The sequence below is a fragment of the Leptosomus discolor genome, chromosome 5 (genome assembly GCF_034619465.1).
Source record: "Leptosomus discolor isolate bLepDis1 chromosome 5, bLepDis1.hap2, whole genome shotgun sequence".
NCBI lineage: Eukaryota > Metazoa > Chordata > Aves > Leptosomiformes > Leptosomidae > Leptosomus > Leptosomus discolor.
Window position 1 is genome coordinate 60,189,100 of NC_141395.1, and position 24,530 is coordinate 60,213,629.

The 24,530-nt window shown below is 39.8% G+C and overlaps 1 protein-coding gene across 1 annotated transcript in view; it reads left to right on the forward strand.

The window, feature by feature from the left end:
* The first annotated feature begins 67 nt into the window (after positions 1-67).
* DCAF13 (DDB1 and CUL4 associated factor 13) overlaps positions 68-24,530 on the forward strand; it is a 28,406-nt gene continuing 3,943 nt past the window's right edge. Inside the window, exons 1-9 of the mRNA XM_086465206.1 lie at positions 68-158; positions 2,079-2,278; positions 3,583-3,690; positions 6,353-6,442; positions 7,314-7,469; positions 8,175-8,252; positions 12,484-12,566; positions 14,611-14,775; positions 18,102-18,237. Of these exons, the coding sequence (XP_086321332.1) occupies positions 89-158; positions 2,079-2,278; positions 3,583-3,690; positions 6,353-6,442; positions 7,314-7,469; positions 8,175-8,252; positions 12,484-12,566; positions 14,611-14,775; positions 18,102-18,237 (1,086 nt within the window). The 5' untranslated portion in view covers positions 68-88. The remainder of the gene's footprint in view (positions 159-2,078; positions 2,279-3,582; positions 3,691-6,352; positions 6,443-7,313; positions 7,470-8,174; positions 8,253-12,483; positions 12,567-14,610; positions 14,776-18,101; positions 18,238-24,530) is intronic.

Below are 24,530 nucleotides of genomic sequence, written 5' to 3' on the forward strand. Positions count from 1 at the left end.
AGAACAGCCCGCCCCGCGCATCCGGTCACGTGTGCGCGGGGGCACGTTTCCCGGCAGCGCGGAAGGGGCCGCGTGTGCGGAGGCCAGGATGCGGGTCAAGGTGCTCAGCCGCAACCCCGACGACTACGTCCGCGAAACGAAGCTGGACCTGCAGCGCGGTGAGCAGGGCCCGGCCTGCCTGCCGCCCGCCCGGGAGAGAGGGAGGGAGGAAGGGAGGAAGGAAAGCCGCTCCGGCGCCTGCCGGCCCTGCTCCGTCCCGCTCCGCTGCTGAGCTGCACCTGCGGGAGGGTGCTAGTCAGCTGCGAGCCGCGGAGCTCCCGGCGGGTCGCGGCCTTCCCTCCCGGCGCTGGGCTCGGCCGGCCGGCGGAGGAGGCGGTAGCATGCGGCATGCGCATGCGCCCGGGCGGCCCGCCCGCTCCTCGCGCTGCGGGGCGGCGGCCTGCCGTGAGGGCCGGGGGCGCTCGGGGGGGGTGCGGGCCTTCTCCGCCGGCGGGGCCGCGGTGTCTGTCCCGGGCGGCGGCCCGCCTGCGGTAGCTGTCCGCGGAGGAGGACGCCCAGTGCCCGGCCACCGGGCCTGGTGGCTGCCGAAACCTGTGTGCTGGGGCTGCCGGAGCGTGGCCTGGAAACGCCGTTAGAGCTGGCGTGCGGAGCTGGGGGGGTTGGTCACCGTTCTGCTGCTCCGAGATTACTCTTGGTATTACCTGGCTTATTCTAAGCACTCTTACACTTAGTAGTTGTGTTTTTTACACTTAGTAGCAGTTTTTTCCTGGTACATCTCATTCCGTTTCTTACATATCCTTTATTAAAACTGTCAAAAGTCGTGTAGTATTTACACATTTATAGATGCAGCAGCCGAGATAATTTCCCATATTCTGTTCTGCTCATCTTCCGTAGGACTGCTCTCACACAGTTGTGCAGTTTCACCTCTGTAATATGGTAGAAATGAGGTTTAGTTTCTACCTAGTGTCAACAGTAAGTCTGTAAAATGGCCACCCGTTCTCAGAAAGAGCAGGAATAAAGCTCTAGGCATCTTGGATGCACTAAAAGTGTTTGGAGCAGGACGAGAGACCTGTATTATTTTAAATTACTTGTGCTTCATTACTTGATTGAATTAGAGGTAGGTGGCTGTGTTGTGCAAAGTAGCCTCATAACTAGCATTTTGTTGTTAAGTAATTGTGGTTTTATGCTTATAATATGGAAAAACATTGTTGAAGTTACCCACAGGGACAGTAGCTGAATACACCTTAATTTTGGAAGTGGGATTTGTGTGTAAGCTGTCATGTTACAGAGTGATACCCAGCTCCATTTCATCAGAGATTTGAGAGGTTTTGATATACATCAAATAGTCTTTGGAAACCAGCAGACTGAACTAAGTATCAATTCTTAATGAGTTATCTGTTGTCACTTGCTCTACTGACTTTTCAACCTTTTTTGCATGAAACGAAATGAAAGAGACAAAACCCAGAAGCACAATGTCCATTTACACCATCTTCCTCAGTTTATTGTAAGGTAGATCTGCGCAGGCAGATGCGGAGAGACCCTTGCTTAAAGCTTGTTGGATGTAAATGCTCCTGTTTGGATCAGAGGACCAAACTAATGAAACTAACGAGCCTGTCGTCTGAGCCCGGGCTGGCTTGCAGCTGACTAAACGTGGAGAGAGCTGGTTGCCTCTCTTTGTGCCGTGTCCTTTCTGTGTATGTTAGAGTTTAGTGGTAGGAGGTTGGCATTGTGTGGGTTTTTTTTTTTTTACTGTGTGGTTGTTGGGTGGTTTTTTTTTTTAAATAATAGTTGCAACATATCTGTAACTTTCAGTTCGTTGTGTATATTCGTATCTTCCCTTGAAAAGGACATCAAATAATTTCAGAGTTATTTCAGACTTCATTAACTTTGAGCTTGTTAAGTGAGCATACTAATGATCCCAGAGTCCAATTTCAAAACAGTTGGAATGGCAAAAATCTTAATGTTGCAGAAAATTCTCCCATGGCAGGAGAATCAAAGAGAAGAGCTGCTGAATTCAGCTTACCTTGAACTACACTACATACCATGGGTTTCTAATGTGTGGGTTACTCTTATTGCAGTTCCAAGAAACTATGACCCTGCATTGCATCCATTTGAGGTTCCACGAGAGTACACAAGAGCTCTGAACGCAACAAAACTAGAACGTGTGTTTGCAAAACCCTTTCTTGCCTCACTTGATGGCCACAGAGATGGAGTTAATTGCATGGCCAAACATCCAAAGAGTCTGTCTACAGTGCTGTCTGGAGCTTGTGATGGAGAGGTAAGCTGCAGTTACAAACCACAACAAACAAGCTACCTTTCTTCCTTTTTTTCTTTTCTCTTTTTACTTCTGTGGTTTGTTTTTTGTTGTTTGTCTTTTTTTTTTTTTTTCCTTAAATGCCCTCTGCTTACCTTTCTTTTGTGTCTTTGTTCAGCAGGATGCCCTCCCTTCACTCAGAAGGTGCAGCTCACCCAGTCTGCAGCAGTGTTTCTCAAACTGCGGGTTGTAATTGCCCAGCACACAAAGGCAGCAGCTTTCAGCTGTGAGCTGAGGGGGTGACATTCAGTTCCTCGGGATGGAGCAGTGAATGTTAATATTTACAGTCCATAGTGATGGCTTTTTGCTGCCCACTTGACCCCGCTCCCCCCCCCCCTTGAAGAAGTTAAACTACTGCAGATTAAGAAGATTATGTGAAGTCAGATGAGCTAGGGGGAAGGGGCACACAACCAAAAACTTTTTGGAGTAATAATTTATCATATTGCCTAAAAGATGCTAACCTTGTATTTGTTGTTTAACAGAAATATTGCAGATAGCAAGCAAGGGCACTTTAATTGGAGTCACTTGCAGAAACAAAATGCCTGTCTTCTGTCTTCTCTGTCCTCTCTCACCTTTACGTTGTTCATTTGATAGTACTTGTATATTTAAAGGTGTCTTCTGGGTAGGCGGTTGCTTTCTGCTTTTTATAGAAGGTGCGTGTGTCGTGCAGTAGTGTAAGGGAGATGAATCTCTTCAGAGAGGAGGGGGATAAACTTACATGAAACGTTGGCCAGATTTCTTATCCACTGATAGAGCGAGTAAAGTACTGGGTATTGTAAATATGTACAGATATAAAGACTGACCTCCATTTTTGTTTTTTAAATGGGTCCAAAAGCTTTGAAACTCAAAGCTCTGTGAGAGGTGAGCATATGTATGAAATGTAGTACAGCAACTGGACCAAAACCATTCTTTTGGTTCCAAAGACTATTTCCTTGTGCTTTCTCTTGAGAGGTATTTTTCTTCTAAAATTATCACTGCTGCTGTCTTTTTTTGAACTAGAATTCTTGCTAGAAGAGGAATGCAAAAATACAGTAAGTGTACAGGTTGCGTGGGGGGAAGGGGTAAGAAGGAAAGAGCTGCACTTTAAATTTTTTTTTTTTTTCAAGAAAGGAATAATTAAGTGCTTTTAACACTGTAAAATCTGGCCTGTGTTCAGGCCTACTTTGCCATTTCATTACAACATATGTGATCTCTTGTACTTGAATTACGAACTGCCGTTGTGGGCTGTAAAAAACTTAAATAACAGAATACTTTTTGGTTTTTAACAGGTTAAAATTTGGAACTTGACCAAACGACAGTGTATTCGTACTATACAAGCCCATGAAGGCTTTGTTCGAGGCATGTGTGCTCGTTTCTGTGGTACATCGTTCTTTACCGTGAGTATGATGTGTCTCCTTAGTACAGTGTTGCAGTACAGAGTGCCTGTCCACCATCTGTTTTCCAGTGAGCAACTTCCTGTCTGCCATACAATATTTAAATATTGTATGAACATGTTTGTTAAATTTGTCAGAGAACCTGACAATTCTATTTCTGATGAAAATTTTTCTGATGCTGTGGTATGGGTGTTTTCAAGACTATGGAAGGGATAAATACCAGAAAATTGCTGACGGATGGTCATGTAACTAAAACTTGAGTAAATTAGTTTTCATTAAGATAGTAGATAGATTATGTTGTTTGAAAGATGTGCAAACACTTAAAAAGGTAACCATTTGCGTGTACTGTGATTAAAGATAAGCTGATTAAGTCAAGATGGTTACATGTTAATTAAGCTTTATTAACTTACATCAACCACAGCTGATTCAGTTGCATGTAAACAGTCTAGAAAACGTCACATCCTTGCTCTTAACACGACTTGTCCTGTTAAGAGCAAGGATGTGATGTTTGCCTGTCAGAGCCCTCTCAGGGACTTTCGCCGAAAGAGTTTCACAAAGTTGCAAATAAAGGTAATTTATTGAGGTGACAGATATAGCCGGTACAGCATTGCTGTCGGTATATGCGCTGACTGCAGTCATGCTAGTGTGCTGTGATAACGCTGGCCAAGTTTTCCCGGGTATTCTTTGCCGGGCCGAAGGCGCGATTCTTACCAAGAAGGCATCCCTGTCTTGGCTGGAGGAAGAGTTGCACAGCCCATTGACTGTCTTTGATCTTCAGTCCCTTTCTCCCAATTTTTACCCATTATTCTCTTTTTATTCTCTAATTCTTTTTCACCTCCCATGGGTTATGTATAGCATGATTTAAGCGGAGAGTTGGGTAGCGTAGTCACATATGTATAGCATGATCTCTATAGTTCTCATTAACATAAGCAGGGGTGTTAACTGTAGTATGAATTTTCTAGATCATCAAGCAAAAGTTTCACTCCAGGGCATTGTAGCCTTCAGAGTTTTGTGCTGGAACTTTTTCTGCACTCTTTAGCCAAAACAGAGCTGTCTTGCCGCTGCAAGGCTCCCTCTTTCAGCTGTTCTCTCCCCTCGCAAGGTTTGTAGAAGGGAGAAGCAGATACCAGCATTCTTATCCTTTTTGCCAGATGAGCAAATTGCTCAGCTCTTGTCCTTGCTCTATCCAGGGTGTGAGAAACATGGTGCTGTGCTTTGCTTAAGTCAAACCTTACAAGCCTAGAATTTCTCTGGAGATGATACAATAAAAAGAATTGGTTTTGAAGACTAGAGTGGCCTGAGGTTTTGCTTCTTTTGAGCTGTGCATGGAAGAGCTGTTTTCACTCCTATATGTTTATCTTTCCTGAAGTACATACCAGGTCATGAGGACAATAGTTAGGATGTAGGGGAAGTCATGGCAAAAAATTTGAAGTGACTCCAAATTAAAAGCCTCTTTTGACAATCACTCTGCCTGAAAATTGAGAGAGTGGAAGAAGAAACAGTAGTAGTGCTGTCAGGAGAGGAAGTTAAACTTGCATAGCTGATGTGTTTTTTGGCCAGTTTGCCTGATCCAGGTCACTGCACAGCCATGCAAAAGCTTGTCTTGGCATAGTGCAAGGGGTAGCATGGCTTTAGGAACAGGCGACTGGAGCAACTGGGGTGGAAAGTGCCTTTTAACTGTTTACATGCTCATCAAAATGACTTCTGGAAGATAATTTGCTGTTTAACGTTTAAGTTTTGTGATTAAGAATCACAAAATGTAGCCTAAAAAAAGTCATCATTCCAGCTCACCTTTTTCCTATTTGACCCTGGAAGTATCTCTCTTGAAAAATGGAAAAGATTTGTGGATCAAGGTGAAGGCAGTCGAATAGGTGAAGGAAAGGTGGTGGTGGTGGTGGGGAAACAGGAAATCAATTACCTCCTTTCACAAGCCAGCAGATCCCCAGACAGTCTCTGAGCAGCAGCTGCTTTGGAAGCCAGCCCTGACCTCCCCTTTCTTCTGCTACCCCAATTTTTATTGCTGAGTATGGTGTTATATAGTATGGGATACTTCTTTGGCTGATTCAGGACATCTGTCCCCTCCCAGTCTGTTGCCTGCCCCTCGCCTGTTTGCTGATGGGGGAGGCAGGGATGGTGACTGACAGTGGGGAGGTGGGGCGGAATGCCTTGACACTGAGCGAGCACTTTTCAGCCATAGCCAAGGCACTGGTGCCTTATCAGCACTGTTTCAGCCACGGATCCCGCACGCAGAGCCGGATCCCACACGCAGTGCCGTACAGGCTGCTGCGAAGAATGTTAACCCCATTCCAGCCGGACAATGTACCTGTACCTTCTCAGTTTCTAGCGAAATATTATGACAAGGGGAACTAGTCTTCAGCTTGGAGATATGAATAGATGTGGTGCTTAGGGACATGGTTTAGTGGTGGGCTTGGTAATGTTTGGATAATAGTTGGACCTGTTGATCTTAAAGGTCTTTTCCAACCAAAATGATTCTCTGATTCTATGAAAGGGAACAGTGAATAGGCAGGGGAGAGCACTTTACTTCTGTGTCTGTCATAGAGTATACTCTTTCAAAAGGCGGCCTGTACTTAATTGCAAAGCACATCTAGTGAAGTAAACAGAATATATTTACGTAAAACTGTACGTGCTTTCTCAATATTTCTAGGTTGGTGATGACAAAACTGTGAAGCAGTGGAAAATGGAGAGCCCGGAGTATGGAGAAGAAGAAGAACCTATTCATACAATTCTTGGAAAGGTAAAAATTTTGATTTTCCCACATCTCTTCTTTTGAATTAAGTTTGAACCAATTCTTACCTAGCTTTTGGAGGAGAGTGAAATAGTTTGATGTCACCTGTTATCATAATGGGTTGTAAGGTGATGGCATCAGATTTTATAATGGCGCTTTTAAAGTATCTTCAATTTTTCATGACATTTATCTTACATGTAACTAGAAAGGAATATCTCAAATGCCATCAGAGACTGCTTAGCTCTGTGACTGCTAATCAACCCTTTCCTGCAAACTGGTCAGATCTTTCTGTAGCCTTTTTCTCTTCAGATGTGCGTTGTCAGTGCTTAGTCTGCATTAAAAAACTTCCTTTTCATGACAATACCTCGCAGCCATTCAATACAAAATTTTAACTTTTATGTCTTTTTGACAAAAGCAGACTAAAAATACATACTTCAGCACTCTGAATTTATGATAAGCTTATTTTAAGAAAAACATTAAATGCTTTTTGTAAATAGATAGTTTGAAACTCTTTAATTATTGTAATGTCTATGGAATCTGTTCAGGTCCTCACTGAAAATTTGTCATTGTAGCCTTAAAATTTCCGTTTGCTTTAAAGGCAGCCAGGACTTTGTTAATGGGCTTCCAATGCTGACTCCATTGTAAATTAACAAGAGGTGCATGCATCAGTGAGTACACAGAGAGCTAGTCTATTGTGTAAGAGTGCCTCTGATATGACTTCGTTTCTGGTAGTGGTGGTGACTTGGTTTTCAGTAATATAAATGAATAAAAACATGGCGGACTCAATATGCCATGATTTGTTGATCTTTTTTGTATCAGAACATACTTGCATATTTCTGTGTACAATTAGTTTTGTAAATGGATTTTTTTTTTTTTAAAGACGGTATATACAGGAATTGATCACCATTGGAAGGAAGCTGTTTTTGCCACCTGCGGCCATCAAGTGGATATTTGGGATGAGCAAAGGACAAGTCCCATGTGTTCTCTGACATGGGGTTTCGATAGCATAAGCAGTGTAAAATTTAATCCCATTGAGGTAATGTTTCTGCGACATATTGGAAATCAGTATTTTTCTTGATCAGTAGAAGATCTAAACTCTATTAACACCATCTTTAACGGCTTTTTCCAAATTTAGATTTTTGATATGTGTTTTAACATAGTATTTAGGGGGTTGTATGCGTATGTTTTTGTGACTATATTGCTTTGGAATGTAGAACCATATATTTTTGTCTTTGTATCTTTCGTCTCTGTTAGTGGGGGAGAGGAGAAAGAAAAGTAGGGTGGTTTTCATTCTGCCCACAGCAGTACGTATCCCATACCTCAGTCGTACAGTGTTGTGGATCTCCCATCTGTTTGCTGGGTGACCAAGACTTCTCCCCCTCTCCGTGGGAAAAAACAATTGCATTCGATCTTCTACAGCAGTTCCTGTATACCTCTTGGCTGGGCTGTGTTCGTAGATGAAGTGTTTGTGAGGAACTACTTGTTCCTTTTGAAAGAGAGAGGACTGGGTGGATTCTGAATCTTACGGGGGAAGCTATTTAAAATATTTGTGCTGAATAATAAGCTGCACAGAAGGAACGATGAATGTATTTCCTTGACTGAAAAAGGAACTATTTGACTACCAGCTTTGTGAAATAGCTTAGGTATCTAATGTAAGCTGTTAAACATGCTCTACAAGTGTTTAGAAGACAATATGCACTGGTCGTCTTTTTTTTTTTTTCTTTCTTTTTTTTCCCCCCAGACGTACCTTTTGGGAAGCTGTGCTTCTGACAGAAATATTGTGCTATATGATATGAGAAAATCAACTCCATTAAAGAAGGTAATTTTTTCTTTTGAACAGAACCATATGCCACTAATAATCCTACTGAATATGTAAGTAGTCTGTAGCTGTTGGCGACAATAGAGAGAGAGACACCTCTGAACGGTGAGTTCACTGTTTTCATAATCTAATTTGGAGTCTTTTAACTGAATTTGAACTAATGTTGGGATTTAAACCGTGCAGAGTTAAGGGCTCTTTTCTGCATTCAAACAGGCTGTCATGCTCACTCTGTTATAATTCTTGATAAAGTGCCTGACCTGACAGCAATTTCACAACAAGAACTTTATGTTCCTATATTGCATTCTGTCTGTGTATGTATGATTTTTTTTCTTTTTTTTTTTTTTTTTCTCCTCTTTGCCAGAAGGAAACGTGGTAACTCCTAAGACATTTCCTTTCTGCCACTGGAGAGCTCTGCTCTGCACTTGAAAACGTGTTTTTCTTCTGCGTGGAGATAAACCCCCACCTATGCACCTTTTTTTGTATTATAAACATTCAGAAATCCTTTGCAGTGGAATCAAAATTGTGGAATTTACCAATAAGATTCCTATTTATCTTTTGAGAGAATATGTGTATTTATTTAAAACAAATAGCCAGTAATTCATACACATACATTTACCTTGATCAAATTAGGTAGTTTTGAGCCCCAAAACTATCTTAACAATTTTCTTGAAATAAAATATTCTGTCTCGTGAATACGCACTCAATATCCTTCTGGAATGTTATGTACTACCTGTGATGACACTAGTCTGATACACACTGGAACGGTATAATGGTACTTCACTTAGTTATAAGATGGGAATGTTGTTGGCATAACAGCAGTATTTCTTTCTCTCCCTGTGCCCCAACAATTTTTAGTGAAGTTTCATTCAGGCCACAGAGATGGTGCTTCTAAAAAATTGTCGTTGATGCTAGTTGGAGACCTGAATGTTGGAATGAACGCAGCCAGTACTGTAGGTCTGCAGTTATAAGTTAAAAGAATGTGGTTTGAGCCTCTGCAAAATAAATTCAAATGTGTATGTGCTAAATATATAAAAGTCTACATGCACATCTACGTATGTGCGCATGTGCGTCTATGTGTGTGTCCCGTGTAGTGAGCAGCGTGCTTAGGTGTACTTCCTACTATAGGAGCGAAACCCTGATGGATACTTCCTTGCATCTGTGGATACAGTACTGGGTTTTCTGCTGGGACAGGGATGGCTCTCCTGTGGAGAGGCAGGTTGAATGTCCGTTTCTGCGTGGAGAGCCAAGACCTCTGTAACTCCTGAGAGAAGGGTGCTGCTTATTAGAGACGCCTTAACTAGGAAGCTAATAAACAAGAAGGGTTCTTTAGTCTTCCCTGTCCAAGTTTTTCAGCCACTGCAAAATGAGGACACGATTAATGTTAACACATCACAGGTACAGCAAATATTTTAAATCATGCCACATAATAACTCTAATATTGCTGAAAAGTCCAGCTCTTTTTCAAAAGGGATCAGGTTTGGTCAAAGTCCATGCTCCACATCTTGCTTCATTAGTTTTTCACTGAAATTTACAAGCATTTAGTTTATTTCAGCACTGACTGAGAAAAGGTTTCTCTGTTCTAGCAATGTATTCAGTAACAACTATGTAAGGCAACCTGGCCTAGAAGTGATTTATATTGCTGTAAATACATTGATAGTGGCATTCCAGAAGTGTATGGGCACTGGCTTCTAGTGCTGCTGTGGTCTTGGTGTTGGATCAGCAAAGCAGCGCACAGACAGCCCTGGGTTTGGAACTCAGTGGGAGTCCCTTCCTTACCGGAAATAGGAGTACAGCTTTCCGCATCGTGAAGCACTAGCTCTCTTGCCATTTGTTCTGTCTGAGTTTCAAAGTCTTAGGTTTCAAAGAGGGATGGATAAGGTGGTGAGATGCTGCTGAAGGGCAAAATAAGAACTAGTCAAAAAAATCTAGGAAAAGATGAAGGGAAGCACTCGTTGCATGACGAGAGGAAGATGTTTTAATGGAAGTTGGTATGCTTTAAAACTGTAAGTTGTTCTTGTGCAAACCATGGGATCACAGGAAAGCTTTTAAAGATAGACTTTAGCATTTAAACAGCTGACATTTAAACAACTGTGTTGTCCGTTCCTTGTAACATTCTTAGCTGTTCACCTCAACTAAATACCTTGTAGGTAGTAAAGGAGGACAGATTAATTATTTGGGTGATCTGGTTTTGTGTTAAAGTAATCTCAAAATCTCTGGGCTGACCTCTTTGTAAGCAAGTGCTCACAGTTAAAATAAACCAAGATAGCCAAGTCTTCAGGGACTTCACAGCTCTGACTTGTCTTAATGAGGGCTTTTTCTTTCAAAATGACTAAGTGTATCTGCAGTTGATTAATGAATAGTGTCAGAAGATGACTCTGCTACAGATTTAGATACTTTTGGAATGCCATTATTAATGTATTTACAGCAATATAAATCACTTCTAGGCCAGGTTGCCTTACATAGTTGTTACTGAATATATTGCTAGAACAGAGAAACCTTTTCTCAGTCAGTGCTGAAATAAACTAAATGCTTGTAAATTTCAGTGAAAAACTAATGAAGCAAGATGTGGAGCATGGACTTTGACCAAACCTGATCCCTTTTGAAAAAGAGCTGGACTTTTCAGCAATATTAGAGTTATTATGTGGCATGATTTAAAATATTTGCTGTACCTGTGATGTGTTAACATTAATCGTGTCCTCATTTTGCAGTGGCTGAAAAACTTGGACAGGGAAGAATAAAGAACCCTTCTTGTTTATTAGCTTCCTAGTTATGTGCAAGGTTTATAACTAGAAGAACAGTACTGATATCTGAACAAGTTCTAGTTTTCACATTACGATAAACATAGGCCCTTTTAGTGGCCTATCTTTTCAGTAAAGTCACTTTTTAAAGTAGAGATCACTTTAGACTTCTGATCATTACATTCACTTCTGGATGCATGTAGTTTCTGAAAATGAGCAGTATTTTGTAGCACAGACTTCATATTGAACAGGGTAATGTCACCTAGGAAATGAGGACTTAGGGAGAATGAGAATCTTGAGAATATACCTACACTCGTAAAATCACAGTCGTCTTTTTGGGGTGTTCAGCAGAGGTCATCACTATTAACTTGCTTTGAGGTTGTGTTCATTATTGTGAAAGTTACAATTGTACAACTATATTTTGCTATAAGTATGTAAATTCATGGTGTTTGGTGTAGTTAGTGGAGAACAAAAATGGGTTTAGAGTGCCATAGTGTTAACTACCCAAATTTCAGGATTTTCAAGTAGGATTATGGCTGGCCTGGAGCACCGCAGAAAATCCTGTTTAGAGTTGTTCAGTTTGTTAGTAAGTTGCTCTGTAACTGTACATTTACTTTGTGTCAAGTGTAAAGTGTGGGATTTATTTTTAAATACGATGGTAGAAAGCTCCTCCAAGACTCAGCAGAAGCCAAAGCTGTTGTGTCCACGGGGTGTCGGGTGACCTCCTCCCTGCCTCCCCTTCTCCCACAGGGGCCCAGCTGTTACTGCCATAGTTGTCCTCCGAGGTGGGGGCATCTGACATAGAGCTTCTTAATGCTGCTTGTCTAGTCCACTGTTAGCAAAGTAGAAGGGTCCTAGTAGGCTGTCATCAGCTGCCTTCCTCCCACTTCAAGGCAAACTGGCCTCTTTGCAGCCATCTGCTTACTAACAGCAAGCAAATCCTAGGAATGTGTAGCAAATGGTTCGATGCTAATACAGTGATAGTGCCGAGTAGATGACAGCGCAGTAACTTCTACATAAGAAATGGCAACTGTCCTGGAGAATTCATGAACTGTAATTTCAGAGATGAAATAATGAAGGGATAGTAATAACTGGGAGAAGAACAAAATGTTACAGCAGCTTTGAAAATGCTGCTTCACAGTGTCCGTGGATTACTATATCCCTTGAAATAACCATTTAATTAGGTGTGTTTATAGATTACTTAACTAAAGGTTCCTACAAATATGATGACGTTAAATTTTTCAGAAATTCCAGGTTTATGTATCGACTACTAACATGTTTACATGTTAAAGGACCACTTAGAAGAACTTGTTTGTAAGGTGACTCATAGAGGGAGAATTTAGTTGCTGTGTAGCACAAAGCGTTGAGCATATGCTGAGGGATGTTCTTGAGTTCCAATTCTAACACTGCTAAGAAAACATTCTGTCATGTCACTGTTCCTCTGCCATAATTCTGTATCTAGAGAGAGGTAGCAATGTGTAAATATCTTTCAGGTTATCTTGAACATGAGGACAAATACACTGTGTTGGAACCCCATGGAAGCTTTTGTTTTTACTGCAGCAAATGAAGATTACAAGTAAGTGTGACCTTGCTTTTGGATACATAATCCTGATCATGTTGTGTTTTCAATCTGTACCTTGGTGATTTATCATCGTGCTAAAATAAATTTTTAAAAAACTACTTAAACTCTAAATTTGAATCACTTAAGTAATAACTGAGAGAATGATAGGCTCTCTGATTTAAAAGAAAAAAAAACAAACAAAGAAGCAAACAAAAGAATTGGTAGTAGACTGCTTCTTTCTCTGTATTTCAGTACCTGGGGGTAAAAAAGCAGTGTAATGTAGGAAGAATGCAGTGCGAGTGTAACTTGCCATGAGACCTGGAAAATAAGTACTATTGGTCCAGTCTGAGGCAATAAAGCGTTTATTTTCTTGTCAGCTCTTTGGAAGCTTGATGTATTGTACTGATCATATTTTGGTGAGAACATTTCTTAAAAAAAAAAAAAATTAAAAAAATTAAAAATCTTTTGTGGAACAGCTGCAGAGACTGCAATACTTTAGTGCTTTCAGTGTCTCAAGCAATTTTTTAATTTTGAACAATACTATTCATGTGAACAGCTAATCTGATATTGAAAAAGCTGTCTCTTCAAAACTAGGCCACTGCAAAATGCGCTCCATATCCTTTTTATAGGAAGTCAGTGATCTAACAATAGATCACTGTTTTCTTCTAGAACATAGGCATTTTATCGCTTATCTTAAGGATCTTTTTCCAAGGAAATGGAATGGCCCAGGCCTTGAAAGTGGGTGTTGTATCTAATCTACTGCTTTTCACCCATGTTGGGTATGGTATGGTAAGGCTACCAGGCTACCCAATCTGTTTGTTTATACATCTCTGCTTGCCTCTTTTTTTCTCCTTCTCCCCCCTGCTGTGCCGCCCCCCCCCCCCCCACCCCCACCCCACCCCCCCCCCCCCACCCCGCCCAGCTAAACTGAAAGCAGTAGCTGCTACTGTCAGGGGCAATTATCCTCTTGCAAGCTCAGGCAGTTACTATAAGCACAATGGCAAATGCATGTATCAACAATGCACATGCAAGTGTTAGCTGATTGTATGGAGTAGCAGTTTTGAATATGATGCTATCATACTTTTTGAGGGGAATTTAGAAGGAAAAAGCAGTAGTTGCTAGTAAACTATAGAATAAGAGACATTGGATTCCAGTTATGCATTCATCTGCAGCAAGGAGGGTGAGAAAGCTGCTAAATTACAGATTTTTGATGTAGTAGTTCTACTAAATGGTATATCTTAAGCAGATTTCATTAAATACTTTGTCTGTAAAGCACCTTTGCTTGATGGCACTAGGCACATTGATGATCTACTCGGTTATTATGCCTTGCGATGTATTAGTGGGCTTGTTGATTCAAGGGGAGTACAGGTAGACCTCACCTGAGCTTTGAAGTGTTTAAGAGCAAACCAGCTGTGGTCCAGCGGCTGTGTGTTTGTTTTTAATGTAATGCTTTTCGACAGATAGTGTGCTCTGCTGAGCCAGTATCTCTTTGTATTGAAGGACTAAGCTTTCCTTGGACTCCTACGTTGTCTGGCCTAAAGACAATTAGGCAGTAGGAAAGGGTGCCAACCAAATGGGGGCTTCCCAGTAGACTCTGAATTACTCGTGATTGCCAATATGGGAACACCTAGAAACCTCACAGAGTTGATAGGCTTGCCATAGTGATCCAGAGGAGCTTGTCCAAGTTCAGGTTATATACTTGTATCTGAAGGTGGCGTAAAGGAGGACAGTGTGGTTTTTGGAGAAATAGGTTTGGTCAGTGACCTGTGAACAGATGATAAAGGGAATAGTGGCAACTATCTGTTCTTTGACAGTGAGCAAGAAGCCTAGGTCTGATCCAGTAGCTAAAGGCTCTGGTTTATAAACTTTTTTCAGGCCCTAAACAATGCCTAATTCTTCCTTTTCATGTGTTATGAGGAGTTTTAAAGTGTTCCTTCTGCAATATGGATCTATCCTTAAGTGTGATTTATGTGTGATTAAAGTAGCTGTTCAGCAAAAATGTACTGTTTACTTAGGAGCTGTTAAGATAATTAAGCTGTTGGTGCATTTTATTTTAAAGCTTGTATACTTTTGATATGCGCTTTCTGGAATCACCTGTGACAGTGCATATGGATCATGTGTCTGCTGTTCTTGATGTGGATTATTCACCCACTGGGAAAGAATTTGTGTCTGCCAGCTTTGATAAGTCTGTCCGCATTTTTCCTGTAGACAAAGGTCACAGCAGGTGAGTGATTTTACACCTTTCTCTCTTGCTGTCATTCATTCCAATGACATCCCTCCTTAGTCTTCAGAATTCTTAATTTGTTCATTAACATCTTCATTGGGGCATTCATTTCTTGTGAATATTGAAATCTTACCTGTATGTAGCTTGAGATTGACAGGTTGTGTAGTTGACAGATAACTCTGGAGTATGCATTAGAGTAGAACTTCTACTTAATGGATAGCAGTACTTCGCAGTTTTGGGTTAAAATGACAATGGATTATTGTACTCATTTGTATTTGACCAAGATGGATCCCATCGTATTTCCCTCTATATGTATCTTCAATGTTTTTAGGTCACTTTATACTGTATCTGTCACCACTTAAGTTTGCAGTGCCTTACAACGTTTTAGCATTTAATTTTCTAGGGACTGTCTTTATCGTGTATGAATGATTGCTAAAGACAATACATGAAAAGCATTGTTATATGAATTCCTGAGGATCAATTTGGGACGCTTGTGATCTGTTTCAGTATGCTTATTATGTTGTGTTCATATTTTGTTAACCAGGTTTTGATTCATGTGACAATGCTTAGGATACAATTCACTTTGTATTAGTTTCATGTAAGATTTCATTAGGCAGTGTATTAAATATTTTGCTGAAGTTCAGATTGGATCTACTATGTCTCTTTTTTTTTCAGTTTGATGAAAATCAAAGCAAGTTATCAGATCTGTCTGGTGTCATTTGTTCTTCATAAACTTACCTTCATTATTCTCTGTCAGTTCTTCCTCTTTTTTTACTTATTCTTAACTTTATTTTACTTCTAGTTGCCTTCCTCTCTCCAACCTTGCCCCTCTCCAGAAGTTGCTACTAGGTCAATTTCTAGGTGGTTTTTGGGGTGGAAATGTTGATATATTGATTGGGGGAGGAGTATATTTTTATTACTGATTGATGCAGTTATGTAGGCATTATTCAGTGTAACTGTTTGTATGCTCCTATACTGCATTAAAGATTGAGAGGAGCTGTTTACATTTTTCTTTATATCTAATCTACAGGTAGTTTTCATTTTCTTTCTGTCTTGCAATAATATTTTAAGTGTAATTAGGTTTTGCATTTCCTTTGTGGGCTTGTTTTGGGTTTTTTTTTGTAGTTCTCCTGTGTTCTACAGATTTTTCTTTCTGTGGAACAGTAATGTTTACCAAGGTGGTGATGTACAAAGTTAAAGCACATTGTTGAGGGGAAACTTGCAGACCCCATAATGCAACAGTAAAAGGCTTTATTCCACATTATAGCAGGTTGTTGCCAAGGCCTTCAGAAGGAATTTTCCTCTTCGTTGCCCCTTTTTTTTCCCCTTCTGTATGGTGGCTGTAAATCTAGTGAGGAAAAGCCTTACAAATGAAGAATGTAGCCTCGTATAAGCTGACTAGAGCATTCTGGGACACCTGAAATTCTTCAGAAGATGGGGTTTTTCAGAAGTGCATGGTTGAAATTAATCCCGTGGAATGGAGAAAAGTATCCAAATGGAAGATCTGATCCCACTTGGAAAAGAGAGGGCAGTTAAGAGTATCTATAAACAAGGGTCCTGAAGTATTTCAGTTTTGACTTTTGATCTCCCACCAGTCTGAAAGACTCCTAGCTTCTATTGCTTTCTACTTTATTTTAAAATGAAAATTTTAAATAGGAAATCGATTAGCCATAAGAAATAAGATTTATTATGAAGTTGATGAAATTTCATAAATTCTTGGTATGGAGAACTGGATGTCTGTGTGAATTTTTTTAAATTATAAATTTAAAAACCAGGTTATTTGTCTGTGCTTTGTGTTTTTCCTTTCCCTGAGGATGATATTTAATAACTTTTGGTGATAGCAACAGGAGAGGCAAAGGCTGAAAATTCAGCATAAGGAAAGGAAAAGTACTTAGTGTCTCAAAGGTTGGTGAAGAAAAGCTTTGTTATTGAGCCAAATAGTAAAAAGAAAGTAAACATAGACCTGCTTATGAAAATGCATATGTGCACACACGCTGTTAAACATCAACATCAGTAAAAAGCTGATGTATTAATGCTATTCTGAAGGAACTCGTGCTCAGTCTTCCACATGGTTGTTCTTGTAGAGTGTCACTTGAGTGTGAATTACAAGAGGTGGTTAAGCTTACAAAAGCTTGTTTAAGGTGATCTATTGATCGCTTTTGTTTTTTTCTCAACCCCTCCAGCTTAACCGCAGTCTAGTTTTTCCATGGCTCTTGTGCAGGTGTTGTTTACACCCTTCCTTTCCATTACTTCTTGGATTTTACCCATAAAAATAAACGGGTAGAAGAAAGAGAATGGTCTATAAGCTGCAGTGTGTGACTAATATACCAAAGCAGTGGGTATTAGTGGACAATAAGTAGGCCTTACTTATTCTTCACCTTTAGAAAGCTAAAAAATAATTAAAATTACCAGAAAAGTGTACTTAGTCCTGTATTTTTTATAGCAGAAATAAAAGAATAACTTTATGAATAATATTGTTTTGCTGTTTGATACATACTTAATGAAAATAAGATAAGAGTTTCATTTAAATATTTGTTTAAATGTAACACGCAGAAATATTTTTCAACAAGTGCCAGCACTTGTTGAGCAGGAGTCTGATTGATTGGCAGAAATTAAATGTACTTTATGATTTAATAGACACACAACTTTCTTACTAGCTGATACTTCTTGTTGAGTTCTTGTTTGCAGGACTGGAGACTTTTCTTTTAGGGTTTAGAATTTTTCCTCTGAAGTCCCATAGACAATGATAAAGAAGTCCATTTTTGGGGAAAGGAGGAGAACCACAATGAAGAGCAGCCAATCTAGCTGACAATGGGCAGCTAGAGGTGTTTATTTACTGTTCCCGTTCTTGTTCGTAGTGGTGGTGTCAGATTCTTTGGCACCCATTCTTCTGCAGTCCCATTCTGTTAATGCGTGATCAGTGTGACAGCATATTAATGAAAACTACTTCGGGAACAGTATGCATATCGCATTGTATACCCGTGGCATGCTCTGCAAAAAGAGTTATTCTTTAGCTATTTACTGTAGTTTCTCTGAAAGCACTTATTTAAAAAGTATCTTATCGTAGGTAGTCCTTTATCAGTCTAATCATCACACTTTATTTGAATCTCTCTATCTGTAGATTTAAGATTAGGACAGAGTTTAAAAAAAAAAAGTCAGATTTTAAAAAAATCAGATTTAAAAAAAGTCAGAGTTTAAAAAAAAAAAAGAACAGCAAAAAGTAAAAAATAAATTTTGCCTTGAACAGAATGCTTTCTGCTACTTGAAAGGTAATGTTGGTGAGAAAAGTGGTGATGAATCATTTAAAAACATTCTCTTTGCTTTAGGGAGGTATATCATACAAAACGAATGCAGCACGTCATCACTGTAAAATGGACTTCAGATAACAAGTATATCCTGTGTGGCTCAGATGAGATGAATATTCGTCTGTGGAAAGCTAATGCTTCTGAAAAACTGGGAGTGGTGAGTTGCATTTTGCTTTTTGTTATCACAAGACAAGATGCTTGGGGATTTTTGTTGTTATTACAACTGGTTAGCCTATTCAGCTTCTAGAAGCTCATTTCTGAAGGGAAAATGTAAAATTGTAGTTAGACATTTGTATTTAATTTGAAAACTGATGTGCGCAGTATAGCTCATTGCATTTACTGCAGCTTGTAATAATAATGATAACATTACATGCCTCGTTATTGCTACCCAAGGTGACCTTTTTTTTGAGGTCTTGTTTAATGTTAACTGTAATCATCAGTTCTAACTAAACTAGATTAGAGGTTTTTACCCGAGTGCTACAGGTGAGAATTTATCCCTTTGCACTAGAGAAAAAGCAATAAATTTGGGGTTTCCATATGTGAGTTATTCTGCTGAAGCTTAGGGTTACTGCCTTTAAAAGTTTTGACTGGTATGCAACTGGTTCATGTGCAGTTCATACTGTGGTAAGCGTATGCATTGTAAAATATACCATTTGCACTGATGCGTAACTGTCATGGATTGGGGCTGGGCTGACAGACGCTCTCCGTTAACCCCTCTCCCCTCCTAGAAGCGAGAGAATGAGAATAAGAGAGACAGACTTAGAGATTGGAAAAGGAAACTACAACAGCTTTAATGAAACAATAATATTAAAGGAAAAGATAGTAACACTAATAAGAAAATAATTAAATATATACAGACCCAGTACTGAGCCCAACCCACACCCCACCCCCGTGATGGTATGTCACCACTGAGGCTGAAGGGCTGGCGCTGGGGAAGTCCCAGGCTGGACTCAGCAGCAGATGGGAACTGGATTCAGGAGCTGGATTCAGAAACTTCGATTCAGCAATGCGTGGGTCGGGATTGAAGGGAAAAGAACAGACAGTGTCCTCCTTGGACGCTGGCCATTGATGAAGAGAGCTTAACCCTTGTGATCCCTCAGCTTATACTGAATATGATGCATATGGAATGGAATACTGAGTTGGTCAGTTCTGGGTCACCTGTCTGGTTCACTTTTCCCCATAGGTGGGACCTTTTGCTTTGTTATGACCCCTTTCACTTATGGTACTCCAAGAAGGGGCACAAGATTTAGCAGTGACCTTGGTTGCTGTAGGAGCAAGTATAAGCAAGAGCCGTTCTGCACACCATTCCTTGGTAGTAACTGTAAACACCAAGTGCTGTCACTTCTAGAAGGAGGCACCGTCTGGAAAAACATGCTGTTGATCTCAGAAAGTGCAGTTACTTAGACTTAGCTGGAAAGTAAAATCACTGAACAGAGTTAGTTCTGTTCTAACTCAAACCAGGACAGTAACTGAGATTTGTCATTAACCTATGTAACTCTCAGATACCAAGTTGGCAAACTAGTGTGGTGTCTGAAGTCCATTTAATTAAATGTAAGTCAGTTTGGCTGAAGTGTTCCTAGTAAGAACAGACATCAGACTAATTAGGTGGATAACTTTTCAGTTATGCTTGTTGAAATGTTTATGTAAAGACCAAGCCAAAATGTTCTATTGCAGTTACCACTTGCATATATTCGTCTGCACAGTTGTATTAAAGTATTGAATGACTTTGGAGAATGAATTTGACACTTTGTCCGCTGGGAGTAATCCCTTACGTAGCTTTATATTGTTATGGTATTTTGGAGGTGCTTACATTGCTTTTTCTGAGCCCATCAGCATAGCTGTCAAATAATGCTTGGGGGAATTTCAACTCGATCTTGTGAAAGATTGAGGGGGAAGGAGAGGGAAGCTGTTATGCAGGAAAGAATATTGTGCACCTAAGGGTAGGGATGTATTGCGTAGTTATGTCTAGGGCTGCTTGTGGTCACCTGAAGTGCCATCAAGTTACAGTGTCTGCATAGGAGGGAAGTGGAGCGGAGCTGGGAGAGGTGGCAAGTGAATGGGAGCAGTAGGAGTACTTCGGGCTACAGTGTGCGGTGGGATAGTTCATGGGCTGTTGTGCACTGTGAAGCGCTGGATACGGAGTAGCACAGCTAAACCATCATGTGTGTCTTATGCCATGGCCTGCCGTAGGTATTTGGAAGTCCTGTTATTTTTCTCATCTTTGCTATAGAGTTATAAAAAAAAAACCACCACAACTTTGTAGCCTGTACAGTATTATTTGTGGTTACAAACTACTATGTAAGTTGAATTTCTTTAATGATAAACTCTTCTTTTTTTTGTGGAGGATGCTATTTTTTTTTTTTCTGGTCTGAATTGGTTCTTGGGATTTTCCCACATAGTACTTCAGTGAATCATTTAAATATCTTTCCCATACTTGCTAATTCAAGGACTCTTCAAAGCTTGTTATAGACTTTACTTTTTGATTTAACTTTTATGTTGAATTGGCGTAGACAGTGCAGTGTTGGGCAGAAATATTACCTGTTCTACTGTCGTATTCCTATGCTTATGGCAATGCCCTTTTCACCTGCTTTTACAGTATAAACTGAAATTTTCTCTCTTTATTCACTATATTCTTAGCAAGTAAGCATGCTGTCTCTCTAAGATGTTGCATAACAGAATCGTCTGGCATTTTTGACATGCATCTTCACTCTGTGCCCTTTGTGTGAAGGACAAGTGGGTAGAAAGAAGGTGAAAAATGCCATTTTCATATAGAGTTATTCCTTATATTTACAGGTGTGAACAGAAAATTCACTCTGTCGACTACTAGGTGGCATTGGCTCCTTTTCTTATGAACGAGTAAGGAGTCTTGGCTCTGGGAAGTGATAGGCAAACCCAACTACTCTTGTGTCGTAGAAATACTACGTACCAAAAGGGTAACTTAGCCATTATTTAAGTGTTCAAATTGTAGAGTGGTAAATGACACTGCTGTTTTCTGTAGTATTTGCATCAGTGAAAATTGGCCAGGGATGGGCCTAAAAATAGACACTACCAATTATGTCTGCTGGGTGTTGGATATGGTCTGCACATTAATACTCATGTTCCCTTGACCTGACAGTGAAACCTACATGAAATAGCTTGTCTTTTTTTTTTTTTTTTAATTATTATAAGTACAGAGTGGCTGCTTGACATAACCTCTTCGAAGCTGCACATACGGTTCGGTTCTGCCGTTGCAGGGTGACACAAATACAGCTTTTGTAGCATGCGTATGTGTGAGGGTTTGTAAGCATTTATGTCAAAGCTCTTTGGCTATCAGCTCCCAAGAGAACTAAGTCAATAGATATCTGTAGCCCTCAGGTCAGGTGGCATGTGGGGTTTTTTGTTTGATTTGTTTGTTTGTTAGGTTTTTGTTTGTTTGGGAATACAAAACTTGTCATCCTATCTTAAAAAAACACCTTACAACATCAAAAGACATCTTAAGCAAGCAAAATTATTTAGAAATACTGGAAGAACTTACAAGGGATATAGTGAATTATATAGAAAAACTGCTCTCATGTCACATGGATGACACTAATGAACTTGTAAAGAATTATTTTGTAATAAGAAGAGAGAATGTTTCACATCCCCATGACTTGTGTGGAAATGTGTTCAAGTATGATGCTATTGAAGCCTTGACTTTGGCAAGACACAGGGTTTTGATATTAAATTGGTAACTGTTCGAAGCTGCTATAGTTGTTAAAAAATTTTTTTTAGGAGCGCTATAAAATCTTATTTTTTGGATGTTTAGAGAGTAATTGTTGCTAATAGGACCTAAGAGTGGAATCTTTGTAGCTTATCATGTTCTTGGATATACCTCGGAAAACTTGCTTGGATTCTGGCAACTGGGCCAATCCTTGTTTGATCCAGCCTGGTAGTTCCTGGGATTCTTAATGTTGCAACTGTTAATGGCTATTTATCAGGTTCCGCTGTTTTTATTTAGAACCTGCTCCTTCTATTTAGAGGATTGGTGTTCTTATCTTTGTGGACATGTGCTTGCTTATTTTATAAATGTCCAGTTCTTCCATAGTCTGTGGCTATTTTTTGAACATTTTGAATATTCAAAGCTGAACATTCAGTAATTCTGTCGGAAGTGTCAGAATATCTTAAATGCTTAGTTGCTTGGTCTGCTGTTTTTCTCCGCTGAGAAGATTTGATTGAATGACTCATCCAAAGGTCACTGTATTTCTGATATAACGCTAACATCTTGTAATACATTGTATTTTAAAATGGGTATTTTTGGGGTGGGGGTGGATGGAAACCAGCCTCCTGAAAGAGAAAGAAACATGGTAATCAAACTTTTTTTTTCCTTTGAGTATTTAATCTTAACTTGCTTTTAGCATTGCGGGGTTCCAGGGATGTTGTAGTGAATATATAGTGCTTATGTTGTGACTGATGAACATTTATCCAGTTGGAAAGTTGTACTTTCTGAGCCGTGGCTACCCTAGCAGTCATCAGTTCTGACATGCATGTTTCTTTTGGGTTTTTAATGTATTTTGCATGGCACTTGTTATTCAAAATCAGTGAAACAGTGAAGTAAAGATAAAAGTCTGGAGGAGCCAGAGGCATGCTGTGTCTCCACTCCACTGACAGTTAAGTCTGCATGGGTTTTACATGGGGGTAACAAAACCCTAATCTCTCTGTTGGAGCTGGGGCAGAAGTTGCTTAAAATAATTTGCCATGTTCACGGGTTTTTAATAAAAGTTGATTAAATAATAAATAATTATTGTTAAATAGGACTTAACAGGTGTTATTTTTAAAGCAGTAAACATCTAGCTCTGCATGTCCAGAAGCAAAAGACTCAATTAAACGAGACTTCTGTGATACTCCAGGCTGTTCAAATAGTGTACATAAAATATGACATGTTAAGTATGTGTGAGGCTTTTGTACCTGTGCTCTTGCAGAGGCTTGGGATTTCTGAAAAGGTAAGTTGACTTTGACTTTTGAGGAAAGGAAGAAAATAGAGCCTTGTCTGAGTGAAAAGGCTGGAAAAGCAGCAGTAATAGAGTAGTTTTCAGTTAATAGAGCGGAATTAATCTAATTAATACAAAGAAAGGGGTAGATTGGGTTTTTTGAATTGTAGTGAAAGCAATGAACTATCAGTAAAACATCAAAAAGCTGTATTGTTCTTCAGTGTATTGACACGTTATAAAAAAATCTACACCTGCAGTTCTTAGAGTGTAAATGCTTAGCAGCATTGCTTCTGTGAGTAACGGCTGCATAGTTTGGCTCTGTTACGTTTCCAAAGTAGCTAGGAATTAGAACAGACCACTGGATAATTGAAGAAGAAAACTTTCTGCTTGGGAATTATTCAGTAAGTGTGAATCTAGCGTGAGAAGCGAGTGTAACAGTAGTGGAGCACAGGTTTGCTGCTTTCTTACAAAGTGCAGGAATAACAGCTTTTGAGTAAGGACTGAAAAAGATAGCAAGTACAGTTACAAGTCTTGGTTTTGATCTAGCGAAGTGCATTAGCAGGAGGGCATCAAAACTGTCTAAGTAATTGTATATCCTTTCAGTCTGCTTCTAGTATACAGTTGCTTTTTGTGAGATAAGGCAGATAACAAGCAGTACCAGATATTGTGTGACATGGCATTCTTTTCATAGTCATTCCAGGTTTGTGACTCAATGTATGTGTAACTTCATCCCTTTAGCTATGATTTGTGCTCTTAACATCTACATTACTTTTCTTTTTTTTGTTATCCATTTAGATGTAAAGTCGTCGTAGGTTTTTGGTCCAAGGAAGCAACGGATAATAAATTTTATGGCAATAGATTTAGAAAGGTGTTTTCAGCAGAGCAATGGAAAAAAATAAGTAAAGACAAGCTATGCTGTAGAAAACTGCTGGGATACATTGGCATTCTAAAAGTATGTTGCAACTTGCTCTGTCTGCTGTAATCTAGAAGGCCACCTGGACATGACAGATAAACAGCCATTTCATATTCTCGTGCTGAATTACAGGAGTCTAATAGTGAGGTGTTTCAAATATTGCACAGTACAAATACAGCCCTCTTAAAAAGGAGATTTTTTTGTTTTGTTTTGTTAAAGGTGGTTTTAGCTCTTCAATCAGGGCTCTGGAAAAATGCTTATCTTTGTTCTGCTTAGATGGGAAAAATAACCAGCCTCCATCATCTGGAGGGAGGAGAGAAGCATAGGCAGTTTACTCGAGGACACATTTTCCTATTGCTGACAATTTGGCTGCATTTTAGAGTTCTTTTTCTCCCTTTTTCACTCTAGATGTTTGCTGTGAAGTGCTGCTGTGGTGGCGCAAATCAGCTGTCTTTCTGCCACGTAATTTCTGTTTCCATCATATAGGCAGTAAGTTGCACATACACTTTTGAAATGTGTGAAAAAAGGGTCATGCATCATCTTTGAGCATGTCTTCTACTTACGATGTCGTGTAATCCTAATTTATCATTT